Source organism: Echiichthys vipera (assembly GCF_963691815.1).
Source record: "Echiichthys vipera genome assembly, chromosome: 9".
NCBI lineage: Eukaryota > Metazoa > Chordata > Actinopteri > Perciformes > Trachinidae > Echiichthys > Echiichthys vipera.
Genome location: NC_139834.1, coordinates 16,923,911 through 16,941,798, shown reverse-complemented (window position 1 = coordinate 16,941,798; position 17,888 = coordinate 16,923,911). Strand labels below are relative to the sequence as shown.

General features: G+C 38.1%; 2 protein-coding genes across 2 annotated transcripts; one reads left to right on the top strand and one right to left on the bottom strand.

The window, feature by feature from the left end:
- Positions 1-85: 85 nt before the first annotated feature.
- On the bottom strand, positions 86-2,699 carry nfe2 (nuclear factor, erythroid 2). Its single transcript, XM_083920343.1, has 3 exons — positions 2,621-2,699; positions 2,126-2,263; positions 86-1,378 (listed from the first exon to the last, which is right to left on the bottom strand). The coding sequence occupies exons 1-3, from the start codon at positions 2,666-2,668 to the stop codon at positions 101-103; spliced, it is 1,464 nt and encodes a 487-aa protein (XP_083776469.1). The 5' UTR covers positions 2,669-2,699; the 3' UTR covers positions 86-100.
- Positions 2,700-11,538: 8,839 nt separating this feature from the next.
- Positions 11,539-16,571, top strand: copz1 (COPI coat complex subunit zeta 1). The gene is made up of 9 exons (XM_083919670.1): positions 11,539-11,596; positions 12,058-12,126; positions 13,632-13,713; positions 13,808-13,899; positions 14,790-14,845; positions 14,965-15,042; positions 15,141-15,192; positions 15,275-15,313; positions 15,987-16,571. The coding sequence occupies exons 1-9, from the start codon at positions 11,579-11,581 to the stop codon at positions 16,032-16,034; spliced, it is 534 nt and encodes a 177-aa protein (XP_083775796.1). The 5' UTR covers positions 11,539-11,578; the 3' UTR covers positions 16,035-16,571.
- The last annotated feature ends 1,317 nt before the right edge of the window (positions 16,572-17,888 follow it).

The following is a 17,888-nucleotide window of genomic DNA, read 5'->3' as shown; positions in this document are numbered from 1 at the left end:
TTTATGTTGCATGTTTGAGTGAGCTGATATTCTTTCAGTTGGCACAGTTGGGCACTATACCCTCTTCATGGATATTTAAATAGAGATAAGCACCAATTCTTCAGCGTTGCTCTCTCTCTTGCATAGTTGTGTGAGGTATCAAATAAATTTTACCATCTGGTGTCAGTTGTAGGGCGTATTCATCTATTGAGTATGGTTGTCCATCCTCATCTCTTAAGTGAGAAAATACTTCAGAATAAAGATCTGTAAGGTGACATTTAATAAAAGCCAAGCTGTGCTGGAACTCATGCCTTTCCTGTGCCAGGTGTTCTTTTTGGGCCTGCAGCTCAGTCAGTTCTCTTTCAAGATGAATTATGCTCTCAAGCTTCCTTTTCCTGCAGTTCTGAGCTGCCACCTTGTTCTTTCCTCTCCGTCTGATGTCCCTGACCAGGGCGAGTTGAGTATCTGTCAAAGTATACTGTGTCAGGAGCTCATTGAAGTCATCCACAGGTAGATTGATAATCTTCTCTGTGGCAAAAGGAATCTTCAAAGACATGGCCCGCCGCTCATCTCTGTTCAGCGAAGGTGGGGTGGAAGTACTTCCTCTTTGTTTTATATACATGTGTGTGCTCCCTCTACTGGACACTCCAGAGTCAATGTACATGTCACATGGAGCAGAGGCCTGACTGAGTTGTTTCACTGACCGAGGAGTCAGAACAGTAGGTTGTGTATGGGATAAAATGGGTTCGGGTGAAAAATAAGATGGATGTACACCTGAGTGTAAATATGAGTGAGACTGACTCTGGTAGTCAATCGAATAATGGATGTGTGCTCTTCTGGCATGCTCAGCCATACTGTCTGGTTCACCATCACTGTATGTCATGCCTATGTCTACACTCTGGTACCCCGGTGCACCACCAACAGGATTATCTGGGGATGCCAAAGGTGGACTAGAATCCAGAGACAAACCAGAGTCTGACTCTAGATCATCAGCTGAGCGAACGTGTGAACTTTGTCCGTGTGTAGTCCACAGCATGTGCTGACGTAGATCCTGAGAGAGATGGGTGCTGGACCTCCTGTGACCTTGACTGCTTCCAGACATATTTATCTGTTGAGCCATGTGTGAGGGCTGTGTGTTGGAAGAGACTGGGAGCATTCTTTGATTGAGCTGAGATTCAGAGTGTCTGTAAATTGCCTCTGCGTTGCTGTCTAGGTGATGACAGACAGGCGCCTCTTCCGGGTAACATCCATTGTAAGTGTCAGCAATGCTGAGGTCACAAGCAGCAGGGGGAGGCTCAGAATGGGACTGAGCCATCCCATACCCTCCCATGGGGACCATGGGCTCCGGTGTTTGGTACTGTGTTGTTTCATAGGGGCCCTCACTGGGGACTTCAAAACCCTGTAACAAAAACGGGGGTTAATCAGGTATGACTGACAGGTACATCAGGTATGGTTGATGCACATTAACAGCAATAAAGTTTTTGAAGGCAATTATTACATTTACAAGACAACTGAGTTAATAAGTGTAATGGTTTATCTGGCTCACTATGGAACACAGTTTGCCCCCACTTCAGCATGCCACCCATAGTTTATGAAGAGCTCTCATAGATGTGATCAGGTTTCACCTGGAAACAGATGGCTATTGTGCGGTGCAGGGGGCCGCTAGCAACATATAGCACTTGCCCCCTCTCACAATCTCTTCATCCTAGCGTCACTCAAATGGGCCATTGTTGCTACCTCAGCTCTGAGTGTATATTACTTTTACAACAGTTAGCAACACATGAAAAGTGGGAAATATGTATTCCACTAGAATGAAATACGTTCAGTTAAGTAATTACACGTTAATTTTCATTCATGAAACATATCTTAACTGTTTTTTATACTCCTCTTTTAACAATATCAAGAAAAATATACTTTTGTGACTGATTCAAATTAAGTGATAAATTACATTAATTTCTGATATAGACTATGGTGGGTTTTGAAAAGCACAACAAAGTGCATATGCATTTGTTAAAAACAATACAACCTGATAACACAGCATGATGTATTGTGATAGCATACAGTAACTGACATATCTGGGATAAGACACACCATACAGTAACATTTTGCAATATTACAGTCCTGTGTGTCAGTGCTGAAGAATTACCTGCAGCTCTGTGATGGCCATCAGCTCCTGCCACGCCACATCCATCTCGGTGTCCTGAGGAGCTCCATGGGACCTGGCTCCAGGGAAATTAGTTGACACCGACATTCCCCCACACAGCCTGCCTGGAGTAGCTAATACCTTTGTAACAAAAAAGACAATTGATTGCTGATTAAAAAAAAAAAACTAATCAAAACCCACTCTGTTTCAGTCCTGGTTGATTTGAAATTTTTATTTGAGAGAAAACAATGAAGTTGTGGTTAGAGTTAAGCAGTCTGGGGTCTTGTAACCATAGACACCCAGTTCGTAATACTGCAAATATATAAATATTGCAATACTTTCATCAGTGGGTCATGAGCTCAATCACCATTACACCATCACACCGTGTCAAATAATATACATTTATTTTTTATGAAAATCTATGAGATTACAGCTTTAAGTCTTTTTAGACATGATTATGTGCCGTAGTTTCTGTTTCCCAGCTCTAGACAGACCTACCTCACAGGTTCTCCTCAGAGGGAGAACACAGTTGGCCGTTGAACACATTCAGCACAGTCTCTTGTTGCAAAAGATAAACCTGTAAAGGACACAGAACATTGAGTTATTATTACCAACCCAGCCTCTAGTCTAAACACACCAGAGAGAAGAAATAAAGAAACACAAAGTATCGGAGAACCATCACATCATGCTTTCAAACACACACAAACACATTTCTAATACATACAGTACATTACATATCTGTTAACCTGCTGTTGCTAAATACATGTTCTTTTGGAGCACATGAAGGGTTCAGTTCAGTTGACTCCTCCCAACAGCTGTCCCCAGTGCAGCAGTGCCGACCCCTGATAAGACAATCTGCGGAAAAACAGCGCTCTCTACTAGACACACTGGGGCCTGATGGCTGCTTCTGAAAATTAGTTTGGTGCTTGTTGGGAGTCACAAGATCTGACATAAGAGGTTAATTTAAAGTTTTAGCATCTCCAATTTCTATTTTAGAATTTTGGATAAATTTCACTTGAGTTAAAAACACGATCAAAATGTTAAGTTTTCAACACAAAATGAAATAGTGGCTTATACACAGACAGATGTGAACACTAAATATATTTTAATTGATCCAATGCACATACTGTACATTCATGTTTATACTCACACATACTCGCACATCACACCCTATGTCCGTGCATATATAGCAGTACAACTTTTAATCCTTGTACATTACCTGGGCAATTCCATTGTATTCTGCTTTATACTTCTACTACTCAGTAGGGAAATATTCTACTTATAATAAATAAACGTTAAAAGTCTGCCTTATTGCTTTAGGTCACTTAAATTTAATATTTAGCAAGGACTAAAATAAAGATTTTATTCTTGACCTTTAGTGAAAGGTCACTTTAAGAACTTGCATATGTCATTCCTATTATGTGTTGTTTTAAAAGTAATGTTGAACAAGCAGGAAGCTCAATAAATGCAAAACATGATGTTTTTACCACTACAATGTGATGAAGTGGCAGCCTCAAGCTATTCCACTGACAATAGTACAGAAACTGCTTTGTGGTTATGACAAAGCCAGGGGAGTGGTTGAAATTACCTTTGAAGTAAGAATTATCTGAAATCTAAAAGTTGATCGATCTAAAGGTTCATTAAAATATCAAAGTCAGGCTAATTGTCACACTGAGGTGTCACAGATTACAGTCTTCAATGAGTTTAGCTTTTAAAGAAACTGCGGTATGCATCAATCTGGCCTCAATATATTTATATACTTTGCAAAAGATGGTACATTTCGGTATAAGAAGTGTATTTTTCAAGTAATTATAGTGTAATCCACAAAGAGGATCATCTTTTACATTGTTTCCTCATTTTTATTTTAAGATTTGAATTACACGTCTAATTTCCTCTTACTGACCTTCAAAATGAACTGTGTGCATTCAATTTATAATGTTGATTATTATTTCAGTGGGACCAGTCTGTGTATGGCTATTTGCTATCATCTGCCATGTGTGAATTATTTTTGTAATGTTTAAAGGTACTTCAACATGTGGTACAACTACTATATCCTGCTATAACTGACATTGTGTTCGTAGTCAGTTTCTAAAGGCTGTTTACTGTAAGGAGTCATATATCACAGGAGTCATACATATATTAGCAGGAAAAAATCATAAATAAAATCGAATTTGTGGAAAACTGTAGGCTATTATTTACAACTTGCAACAATATACTTACATGCTTTAATAGCTCACTTTGTTACATTAAGATGTGTACAGTCACATTTTCTACGTACTGTATATATACTGCAATAAAAACTTTGTTTATGTGGGAACGCTGTAGCCGACAGCATACAGTAGCTTTGCAATTGAATAAAAAGAGATCTGTCAAAATCAGAAGAAGGAATATGAATGAACATACCTGAGCAACATTCTCTGCTTCTTCAACATGTGATGAGTTAAAAAAAAAAACTTCAGATGTGAAGCACAGTCCTGGTGGTAAGAAGTAGAATAAAATGAGTAAAGGGAATGTTGTGGTGACTTTCACAGGTCACAAGCAATAAAACACACAAGGCCTCTTGCTCTATCTCTTATTCAACTGCCCCTTTCTCTGCTCAGCTACACATACAGCCACCAGCATAAATGGGATGGCTCTGTGCAGACAAACGCAATCTTCCTGTAAAGCACCCACACCACATTTTTTTTGCACTCTTGTATCCTTAATAGCACACTTGCACCCCCAACCTCCAAATTTCCCTGTTGCCCACATGACAAACCACAAACCAACAGTCTGGCATACATCGAGACAATCATTCTGTCAGTCCACATTGAAGTGGATAGATGTTTACGGGAAAAAAAAGACTGTAAGCAATTTTGATTCTAATTATGTCATTACAATATAAAAACAATTGGATTAAATGACTAAAACTGAGTGAAAACTAGCCGTAGGGTTGTCCCTGTCCTGCCCAAACCGTACAAGCACTGTGTCCTTTCAAATCCTCCCAAACGAAAGGTATGAGGAGTGTGATGTGGAGCACCTGGAGCCGGCATTGCAGTGATGGCCCTGTTCAAGCAGGGGTGGGTTTGGAGGCAGGATTGAGACTTTAGTTTAGCACAGTTGGAATGTACACCCTCCAACAGGTAAGAAAGACTACATTGTTCCCCTATCTGGCAGAGCAACCGCCAAGGGAGAGAGAGGAGCAGGGGGAGAATGGAGGGGAGCGTGTCTTACATAGCAAGTGACCATTAAAATCCCTCACAAAAAATCCCCTCATTGCCCTGATCTGAAGCACTGTGAGCAGTGAACTCACAAAGTATGTGTTATGTAGAACTGCTCTATTGTGCACCATTGTTCACACAATTCCTGATAGAGAAAATTATTGTTGCATATTTATTGTTCCAAATAACAACTTATCTTCATGCATAGTGATAGACAGCAGTGTGTCTCATAGTAACTATTAACTAATCAGCATCCCATGAAATATTTAAGGCATTTTATGCTCTGTAAATGACCCCCCACTGTGCACACCGTGTATAACTTAGTGGATATGTTTTTAACATACTATAAGCTACAGCCTTGTACACATTAGTATTTGTAGCAGCAGATTTAAATGCATGTTTGTAGGATTAGCTGAATACAAGGGGTTGTTGGTCCGTTTTCTAAAAAGAAAATATGTCTGCAGTCATTTGGTCATAAAACAGCAACAGTGTGCAAAAAAATGCATGCAGTTCCAAGTAGCATGGAACTAACATCGAATGTATTTTCTAAGAAATGCAAAGGCGTGACCAGATGTCACAAATGCTTTCTTCCTGAGCAAATTATTTTTTTACACATAATTACTTAAAGTCAAAACAAATCTCCAATACACTACGGTACTTAATCTGCTGCAAATAGTCTAACTTTAGTACAAATATACACAAAACACATATAAAAACCTTCAATTATTATTTACACCAACAAAATTGAAAAGTGTTAATCCTCTACATATAACTTATAAGTGTTAAGTATTCATTCAAGAACAATACTAAAAAAAATAAAAAGTGGGGTTAAATAGTGTTATGGTGTGTACATAATAATCCCTTGTGACCTATGTGATTCACAGTTGCATTACACTTAACATTAAAAAGATAAAGCTACTCTTAACATGGTTAAAGTGGTAATTCAAATAAACATTTGGATTTTTTAATATCCAGGAACCCAATGGGTGTGAAGATAGATAAGTCTAAAGCACTTTGTTTGTTCTGAATAATGAGTGTGAAACAAAAATGAAGTTCAGATTTTCAGTTAGGCTCTGTATATTCAAAAACCATGAAAACATTGAAGGTTTTGTCTTGCCCATTACAATATTGCATCCCACAGAGGCATAAATCTCAATGTTTTCTTTGTCATTGTTCTAAGATGGAAAAAGTAGGTGGCTGACAGAGTCAAGAAAGGTGAATGTCTACCAGGAATCAAAGAAGGGACTTCCCAACCCAAAGTTCCTAGCACCCAGCCCCTGACTCAACCACTGCCACAGCATGCCAAAGAGCACCCTGTTATTACTGCAACCACTGTGGTTTTGATTCTGGACACAGTTCCCAGGTCAACGCCCACTATCCCTGTTTGTGTTTGTTTGCTTCAATTAGTCTTTGACATCTCTGCTTTCCAGCTTGCATGAATCTCTCAGGGATGTCAGCCTTGTCTTGTTGTGCACCTCAGCGCTTAGAACAACTCTTCTTCAAAAATAGACCGGACATGTTGGCTTGGAAGTGCCCACAGATGACTCACGTACACTTAAATTCTCTTAATGATCATTGAGTTTTATACCAGGGTGTGTTAAATTTAATTTTACATTAATGGTTAAACATGTTTGTCCATTTGGTTGTTTCCCACCTCCTCTGGTGTTTCTGTGGCACTTCATTTGTTCATTAAAGATGGAGGAATGTGGTATCTTTGGTTTTGTTTTAACATCCAGTAGGCTGTATCAGACATGAGCGGGAAAACCACCTCACTACTACACAAAATGAATGTGTGCCTTGGGTTGTGGTATCAAAAAGGGAATATTTTTGGAGACAGCTTCTGGGAAAGGAAGAAAATAGAAAAAGCAGACGGAGTATTATTACTTTTTCCTTATATTTATTAAGAAGCCTTAATATGAAAAATAAAAAATGCACATTTTACTTTTTCTTATAATGTAAATTATTTAACTTTAATAAAAACAACACTGCCAATAAATTGGAACATGAAAATGCTCATAGCGCAATCGTTCATTGTGGTACTCAACTGGAAAGGGGTTTGTGAATTTGATCCACTTACAGTAAGAAGGTTCCCTGTTTGGCTAGAATCCAATTTCACATATTTTCCTAATGCTATTGTCGACAATATTAAAGATGCATATTCTAATTTGTACATGACTGATCTTTTTCAAATGACCAACATGAGAAATGAACTTTCGTTTAGAGGAACTGTAGATAGATGGAAATGGGATTCAGAGATAACCTGTCCAATGCCGTTCCTTCTCATGTCTGTCACAATAATTACACATTATCTCGACCTGATACAGAACAAATGAGGAACCTGAACATGCAGCATCATTATTCGGAATGTCTCAATAAGGCCTGTGCTTATCTCAAGATGTTTAGATTAAGACACTGTTTTGTAAGAACAGTACTGTATTTCCTAATTATTTTTAAAATGACAAGAAAATAAAAAACTTCTTACTTAAGGCGCTGTGTAAGTGTGTGTATAAAGAAAGGTAATTGCATACATGTAATTTGCAAAAGCAATAGGTTCATGAACTTCAAGTGTGGTTGGTAATACAGATACAGAGGGAAGGTAAGGAAAGGAAAGGAAAGGAGGATGTTGGTTGGCGGAAGACCTGCTTAATGCTGATAAAAGGAGCACTTGGTTCTTAGGAAGGGAACTGCTAAATGCTGTGGTTGCTGGCATATGCAGAGAGGCGGGGAGCAGCCCATATTATCACATCTTTCTCCCTATTGCTATGTTATTCATTTCTACTTTATAATTGACAGGCCTAGTAATACATGGTAAATATTTGCAGAACTTTCAGTGGGATTATTTGTGTCAGTTTCCTCCCGTCATTTCTTTTTTGAAAAGTTCAATTTATGCTTCATTCATGATTTATTCTTTAAAGGGATAATGAAGTTTTTCTGAAGTGGGTCGTATGAGGTACTTATCCATAATCGAGGTCAAGGTCAGCACCCCCTCTGCAACAGTGTGGGAGTACTGCTGTGTATGGGGGCAGCAGCAAGGCCCACATAAAAAAACAAAAACAACATCCCTTTAAGTGTACAGCACATTTAGAATATTTTAACAGTTTCACCTTTCCACCAAACAGCTGTTAAGGTTTACACATAGGAAACTGAAGCCATTATCTATGCACATGTTAAAGCCACCAGACTGCACTCACCAAAACAATATGTTTACCTTGCAGTACACGGGAGTTGCTGATCTACTGCCTCAATGGATTCGTCACCAAATTCACACAATAACACAAACTGTTTAACCGATCAAGGCAGCGGTAAACCAACAACTCCCATGTACTGTAAAGTGAAATTGCTGTTTTGAACCAGTGCATTCTGGTGGCTTTGATGAAAGCATAGAATGGCTTCAGTCCTCCCCATGTACACATAAACAGGGCTGTCTGACAAAGGGCCACACAACTAATTGAATATTAATACTTCACACAGTTAAATGAACATGATTGACTACGCTATTGACATTTAAAATGAGTGATCTTCTCAGAAAGCTTTGCTGCATATCAAATCAAGCACGCCAGTCAGTGCTCTACCAGCAGTGGCATTGAACATTGTATCACAACTACATTAAATTCTCTGAAAACAACACCGGGTTGTTACAGTATAACCATACAGACCTCTACACACATACGACTGCTCGTTTCGTAACTTAGCCAGACATTTCTCCGTTCTCAGCTGTGATGGACAGCACAGTGCTGAAGTGTTTACACTGTATAAATTAACCAGACTGACTTATAATGACAAAACAGCCCAATTTCACCCTGCATGTTTTTCCGCCTTGAAATACCAACTGCATCTAGCACACCCAGGACATCCAAATCCAAAAATGTAAAACTGAATATCTACCCAACGAACAAATAAACTAGTGATGTCCTGTGGGCGCAGACAGGCTGAAGTCATACAAAGCAAGGGCCTGTACACTTCCTATTCATTTTTGAATCCTATAGGCCTAAAAAATATTGTTTAAATCTTCTCTTCTGTCATAGTGGTTACTTTTCTATAATTTTGCTCAGTTTTCTCCCCACAAAATAAAAGTTTCTGTTAAAGTGCCTTGTTTTTTTAAAAAAAACAAACATGCTAGAACAGCAGTGCTATGGCCACAGGAGATATTACAATTAAAAATAACAGTATTTTAGAATAAATCAAGTATTTATAAATTTTTTTCTGTAATTAAAGGAAGCATGTCTCCACTCCATTCAGGGTGATTTTGAAATCTTAGTGGCTGGATTGTGTAAACATAGTGCAGTATTGCAACATTTCATGGGTGCCCACAGCGGTGTTCTGAATGCATTTCAAAATAGTTGCTATTGTTTCACTATACACTTTTTGCAGTTATAATAGCTGTTCACCACTTGCTTTCAAAACTGTCCATTTTCCAGTATTATTTCAAACTCAAGCCCAAAAAATATCTTACAGTAAGGCCAAACAGTGATGTCATTTATGGAGTAAGATACAGGGAAATCCCCGTCAGCCTGGGTTTCCAGATGCTTCCCAGAAGTGGGAACTAAGATAATTGGAGTTGGTTAACTGTAGGAGGATCCTGGAAAAGATGGAGATGAATACAAGCAAGCTAAAACAGCTTGAAATTAAAGATTTTACCATAAATATTTTTTATGTTACCAAACCACCCGCTTTCAGTCATCAAATTTATAACGGTTCATAATAATTTGGTTAAACCATGGTAGAGATTTGAACATTGAAATTAAAGGGCAACACCAACTAAATTAACAATTCCAATGTAATTTTCATGGCATAGGAAAGTTCAATCACTATTTGTGAACATGAGCTACTCTCTCTCAAAACCAGAAACCCCAGAGGTAAGTCTCAAACTCGTGATGTCATCAAGCATAAAGTCCAAAGCTGCTCCACAGACAATAAATAGGAGGCAGATTTAGTTTGATTTCTTTTTTATTATTATATCAAAGCTGTATTTTATTGTAGTGGTCTTAATTTTGAAACAGAAAAATGTACCCACATACCGTAACATACCCCTGGGTGCTCTCAGTGTCATCTAGCCTATAGCATTGAACAAACAATCACTTACAAACTTGTTTCTTTGTTTGTTTGCTTGTTGGTTCTGTTGTCATCTTCAGTCATAACTGTAACGTTTGAAGATATATAGTTAAACGTAGTGTTCCAGCCTTTCTGATATTTCTGCTGTGCTTATTTTAGGGATAGCCTACTGTGTAGTCTTGCTAGCGTCTTGTTGTTTGCCTGGGTCCACACCAAACCGAGTTGACTAGAAACGTAGTTTAGTTGACAATTCTGTCTGATACCAGGGAAGAAAAGAGTCGCTATGGCATCATCTGGAAATTACAGAACAGATAACCTTTATGTTTTACTGCCATGATAAAAGGAGCAGGGTTGTGATAGCTGACATGTTATTTGATGGTGAGACAGAATATCAGAAATAAGTTGCGTGGAGAACATACTATTAACCTTCAACAGAGACAGATATAATAGGGGGTCTGGTACCCCCATGGGTTCCTCATAGTTACTACAGGTGGTCCATCAAATTGTTTAATAATCTTTATTTTTTTCCTACAAAAATACACCTAAAAATATACATTAACATGGATGCAACGTATTATTAGCAAAGATACATTTGTGAATATGATAGGCTCACTGGCTTATAGGCAAGGTAGCCACTAAGGTAGCCATGCACAGATACAGTTGAGCTGAAGGATTCAATGTCCCTTACAAATGTATGTTTAACATTAACATATGGTGTATACATATATGAATATGTTAATAATGATCATTGTAATATCCTAGTACTGTATGCACCATAAACAGCTGTGTGTGTTCAGGCTTTAGGTCGCCCTAGCTGTTAAACCGAATTTGATATGCAACTCAATTTTAATACAATATCTGTAGCCCTAAAAACGTTGAAGACCCCTTGTCTACAATGTTTGACTTTACCCGAGGGACATTATCAAGCTGCAAGTTTCCAACTGAAGGGACAAATGTGTTGCGGATGCCGATGAGTCTGACAGTACTTTATGATTAGACATATCAGTTCGCTTTCGGCATGCATAAATCCTGTTTTCTTTCCTGGTTCCGCCCCTTGTAGCGAGCTGCTCTTTGCTCTCTCTCTCTCTCTCTCTGCACGCAAAACGCAGAGCCCGATGTCAGCCAATAGGAACAAGCCTCATTTACTGTACGTATGACGTAGCTAGCTGCTAACCTGCTAGCTGGCTTGCCAACAAGAAAGAAGATGGATTCTCCCATACTGGTAATGCTAGTTTCATTTGACACACTATATACCAAATTCAAGCCTCAGCCAAACAGTTCTACCTAATGATATGTTGTTTCTTGAAACGTAGCGCAATATGGTAATTTAGCAAGTTAACTCGACGGGGAACTAACTGTTACTAACTTAAAGCTAACGGGTCGCCTGTGTTGGCTAACAAGCTAACGTTAGCTTCGTGTGTAACGTTATCTGTGTGTTTCGTGGTGATGTGGAAGTGTCATGTCTTCCTTTTGACTTAGCGTACAAGCAGTTTATATTACTATTTGGTATCACATTGGTGATTCTGATCGGCTTGAGCTTGTTTTATTGTGTCATTGATCACATGTGAAGCCCATCCATCGCTAAACTGCCAGTTTTTGTTGTTACCAGTTCATTTCTCCATTCACTCCGTGGTGTGTTTGATCATTTCAGTCACTGATCACAGATGTCTCCTGTCTTAACAGGAACCATCCTTGTACACTGTCAAAGCAGTTCTGATTCTGGACAACGACGGTGACAGGCTTTATGCCAAGGTACGATAATGAAACTTGTAACAAAGTGTCCCTCATTAGAAACACTTATCTGGAGCATTTCCTAGCTGAAGTTCTTGGGCCAAATGCTTCAAAGAATAAGCTACTGTATTTATCTATATGTTTCTATCAACAAATCAAACACTAAAACCAACACTGGTTGTGTACGTTACCATACCACTTTCCAAAGTCAATGTTTTAATGTATTTAATTTCATTTAGTTTTATGGAAAATTTAAATATGTGTATACATGGTCTATGTGTGTGTAGTGTGAAGGGGATACAACTTACAGTTGTGTAAATGAATTAACTTTGTAACTAGAGTTGCAAAGTGTAAGAAAATATCCAAGACAGTTTGAGAATTTGGGATTTTATTTAGCACAATTTCAAAATAAATATATCTAAACTATTAGGTTAGAAAAATACACATTAAAATAAAGTAATACTAGGTCGTATGGCAAGTTTTGTTTAAAATAATGCATATATAATTGAATTGCATTCAGCAATGCTCTCTTCTGTGACATGTGTAATATCCCAGCATCCCATTAATGAGGAATTCAGTAAAATCACACTGCCTCTGCGTTCACAGTGCAATCTCCCATGATGAGCAGGGAGCACTACTGCACAGTCTGCACCAACGGACTACATGCTTTCATGTATTTTTTGATTACACTGGAGATCAAAATTAGAGGACAAATTATAAATACTTGATTTATTTTAATCCCTAAGCCCTTGAAAACATTGTTTAATTCTTCTCTTCTGGCGCAATGGTTACTGTTCTTTAATTTTGCTCATTGTTTATTCACAAAGTAAAGGTTGTGCCTTGGATATTTAAAAAAAAAAAAACCCAAACCAAACAATGCTAGTACAGCAGGGGTATAGCCAAATCGGATATTCTATCAAATTCTGAACAATAAAAAAATAACAGTATTTAAGAATAAATCAAGTATTTATACGTTGTTCTCTAATTTGGGTGAATAATGAGAGTTGTTTATGATGTCAGTTAACTAGCTACGCAAAGTACACAGTTTATAACTTGCCAAAACTTATATAGCTTATTCCTATGTGCCTTAGCCCTACATTTCTGTTCCCAAACTATTAAAACATGTTGAAGAGCCACACTGTTGCATTGGTTGATACATTTTTCATTACCTTGAACATGGGCACTGTAGTCTATTTTGACTCAGTTCTGCATTCACTATCCCAGCGCTGTTAATAGGGACTTATGCAGTAGCAGTGACCCCTTGTTATTGGAAATTATTTCGCCTTTTTAAAAACACATTTACTTGTTCAGTAGGTATAAATGAAATTTGGTCTGAGTGTCACAGACCAGCGGGGGAAACAACTAATGCACTGTTGGTTTTGGTGTTCTTATTGATTTAGTGACATTTAAGAAAATGTTTGATATGGCCAGCCTCATCATTTCAATCAAAACCTAAACCAGTTAGTGTGCTTTGGGTAATAGATTTACAAATCAATATAACATCTTTACTTTAAATCCATCTACAGTATTATGATGATACGTACCCGACAGTGAAGGAGCAGAAGGCGTTTGAGAAGAACATATTCAACAAAACCCACAGGACAGACAGTAAGACATGTTTACTAAATTGCTCACTATTAAGTCACTTTCTGCCTCAGTACATGTCTAATGAAATGCATGGTTGCTGTATGTGTGTCCTCAGGTGAGATAGCATTACTGGAGGGCCTCACTGTTGTCTACAAGAGCAACATAGACCTCTTCTTTTATGTTATTGGAAGTTCTCATGAAAATGAGGTATGTCTAGTTTTAGTTTTTGTTGCTTATCTTCAATTCAGCGTGACATTTAGTGAATATTTAACAGATAAATGTTCAGATATAAAAAATGTATTCAGCATGAAGATTTTTATTTTCAACAACAGAAATTGCATTTTTTATTTAAATCACAATATGGCCTACTGCAATTTTCATTTTGCAGAAGGTGCAATAGTTGTTCAAGTAAAATATGTGTCAAAATGGAATTTAAAATAAAATATTGTCATGCTGCATAGATGTCTTGGCCTACGCACCATGATCTACAGACTTAAGAAAGCATCTTTGTTTGGTACAGATCCCCACAATCACACCATTATCATTTTAATGTTTTGGCAATGAGAATAAGGATGTAAAAGTGAACATTCCCTCTAATCTTGCAAATCATAGCACAATTTCAACATCGGTCAAAATCATCACAATTACTGACTTATTAATGTGCTAGTTCAACTGTGTTGCATCATTGCTCAGATTATTTGGGATACTAATATTGTGGCATAAGCATGTTGCTATAGAAACTAAATAATGTCTGTTTATGCAAACTAATCTATCTATATTTGGGTTTTACAAATGTGTTTAGTTTTTAATATTTTACAAATAAATAAATGCTTGTAATTTAAGTAACTTCATCATTTCAAAATTAGAGTGCTATTTATACCCTTAATGTGACTTTTATCTGTAACCATAACAGTCTAGAGCCTGCGCACTCAGCTTGGGTAGAAAAGGAAAAAAATGATGTTCCTTAAAGTACAAAAACATTAATGCAAATTTACACGCCTTTTATTTTCTGTGAAAATTTTTCCCCAGATGACAGAAAAACAGTCTGTGCTCAACATAAACAGAAAACAGAATCTAATATATTTTATTCTCAACAGCTTATGCTTATGGCTGTTCTTAACTGCCTTTTCGATTCGCTCAGTCAGATGTTGAGGTATGTTTTGCAGTTGTTTTTGTTATTCTACAACACTTCAACAAAACTTTTTTGTACAACTCGTTCTCTGATGTCTAGCAAGTTAAACTTGACATGTATGTTTTGTTGTAACTCTGTAGAAAGAATGTTGAGAGAAGGGCTTTGTTGGAGAATATGGAGGGACTCTTCCTGGCTGTGGATGAAATTGTGGATGGAGGGTATGTACGAATTGAATGGCTTGAAACTTTTGATGCCAAGTCTTATTTAAAAAGACTACTACTGACTGTTCATCTGTTTCTTTGCTGCTTCCTAAAAGGGTTATCCTGGAGAGTGACCCACAGCAAGTCGTGCACCGTGTGGCTCTCAGAGTAAGCGCCTTTCCTCTCAAAAATATTCAACATTGTTGGATGTTGGTTGTCAGATGTAAACATAATGTAATTGTTCCTACAGGGGGATGATGTGCCTTTGACGGAACAGACAGTCACCCAGGTAAGAAAAACTTTCTTTGCTCGTCTCTCCGCTATAAAGTTTAAAAGCTCCATTAGTTTATTGACTGTTAAAGCTCATTACTTCAGGACATTGTTATAGCATCATTCCCCTCTAGTCTTGCTTTGTCACGCGCCTCTAGGTTGTCACATATTGCATTATCTTCTATGCATAACAGTGTACATAATTACTAATTATTCAGTGTAAAGGTGTGGGTAGCCAACGGTGGTCCCTGTCTTTAAATTCTTACATGAGACTGCCTGTGTGTGAGCTCGTCTTGATTAATGTTGTCATTTAAGAGGCCTGAGACAGGCTACCGCCGCCCCTCCTCTGGCTGTGATTAATGGCTGTCCCCAATCCCCATACTTTATGGTTATGATCAGCTCTCGTTCATTGAATTAAGATGATTAATTAGATCTTGCAGATTTCTCTTCATATACATTACTCACTCATCCTTCTTTGTTCTATTTTTTTAAACAATTATATTCATATTTTTTCATCATTCTTCCCTTTTACCTCCTAAACAAGATGCCACTTGTTTTCCATTTAGTTTTATTTGATATTTCTTTTCCTTAAAGGTTTGTCTCGTACTGTAGCCATTCTCGTACTGGTCGGTACAGTTGCAGGTTTTGTTGTTTGAGTTATCTGCTTGTTCAAAGCTAGTTTTCCTTCACAGGTTCTTCAGTCCGCCAAAGAACAAATCAAGTGGTCGCTTCTACGATAAGAGTCACCCCTGTGCCATTCTACAAGTGAGCCGCTCTCCAGCCCTGTCTTTATGACCCTGATCTGCAAACTACTTTTTCCTCTGGTTTCCACTCCTTCAATCAAAGCTGTGAGGAGTACCACTGAGTGATCCAGTCGCACTCCCAGGACTGCTGTTCAAAAAAGTTTTCTTTCCTTTATTTGTTTTTGCACAGGCTTGAATTGTATGACATAATCAACACAAGGAGAAGATATGGTATGCATTCCAGAAAGAAGACTGGCCTGGTTTAGTATTTTGTTTTTTTCCATTAACGAACCAGCGTATCTGTCTATAAATCATTGATAAACCTCATCATAGCCTGTGGCAACATTCCACGTGTCTCCTTGACCAAGAATTTTATCCCGTTTGACAGCATCCTGTCGTTTTACTGTACAAAGTATTGAGGCACTATATCCTTTTATTTACATGAATATTGTGATTAAAGTGTACAACTAGTAGTGTAGTCATACCACTGATCACAAAGGTATGTTTTGAATATATTTTGTCGGGAATCTTCCATTCATCAGATACTTATAATAAATGTTTGTCTACAACTGATACGTGAACAGCTGTGATATTTCTAACACTACCTGTGGTGTGTTGAACACTGTATTCTTCACCATTGTTTTCAGGAATGCGCAATACTTGTGAACTGTAGACTAGCTTTCATAGTATTTATATAACTTGTCACTTTTTATGTCTGCAAATGTAGCGGGCTTTTAAGAGTTAGTATTTCCTTATTTCAGAGCTGCCATGATGTGTGCTCTTTGTTCTTCAAGACCTCAGTGACAGCCAGGGACACTAGAGCAAGGGCTCCATCTCCTGGCGTCTGCAGCAAAGTGCGAGGCTGAGGTACATAAATACTGTAGAGAAAATAGGAGACTAAATTCATGCTGCTGATAGCCAGGAGCTTACACTACACTGTGTTGCTGTGACGTGCAGATAAGTTTTATGGAGTCATACTTGATTAATTTCTGCTCTGCAAAGAGCCACTGTGTGCAGCATGAATTGTGTGCTCCGTTGTATGCGCCCCCACCTTCACATACTAAACTCGTACTCTCATTGTAATGCAAATGAAGGATACAGGAGAGAGGAATGGATGTGAGGAAGGGTACTACATCATGTTGGTACCTGATACATGTTACAGGAGAAGAAATGATCTATCTACATTCTTTCAGCTAGGTTTCCACATATGTTCTTGAGGTGAAGGTATTTCCAGCTAGAATACATTTGTGTTGGATTGCCAACAAACCGATCTTACCATGCCTAATCTGAACTACATTAGGTCGCCGATATTGTTACAGTTTCCCTCCTTCTCTGTACAATCAAACACCACCTCCTGCTGTACTTTGCATGCAGTGACATGTCTGTTGGCCTGAGTCATTAGGCTACTCGTATAGCCTTTTCACAAACCTTAATATATAACAAGTATGCATTTCTTTCTCTTATGTGTCTAAATCGGTCAATTGGCTTAAACTTCAAAGTGAGGAGCAGATAAAGTGAATGCTCTTGATTTATGTTAGTGGTCTGGAGCAGAGTGTTGAAAGGATCACACAGAATGGGTGTCAGAATGTGGATTAGAGCATTTCAACATTTTATTTAACAATCACATGTCTTTCCACTGGTAAATAATCAGTTAAATCTTGTTTTTATTGCATACTCTGTGAAATTTCAGGGGAGCTGCTTATCTCAATTACAAAAATGTAGGACAGAAAACGACAAAAGGAATGCAGTCCTGGTATTCTGAGGCACAGAAATACTGCAATTTAATGTGCACATACGGTAGAGCAGCGATTTTCAACAGGGGGTCCGCGGCCCCTTGGAAGTCCTCAGAGT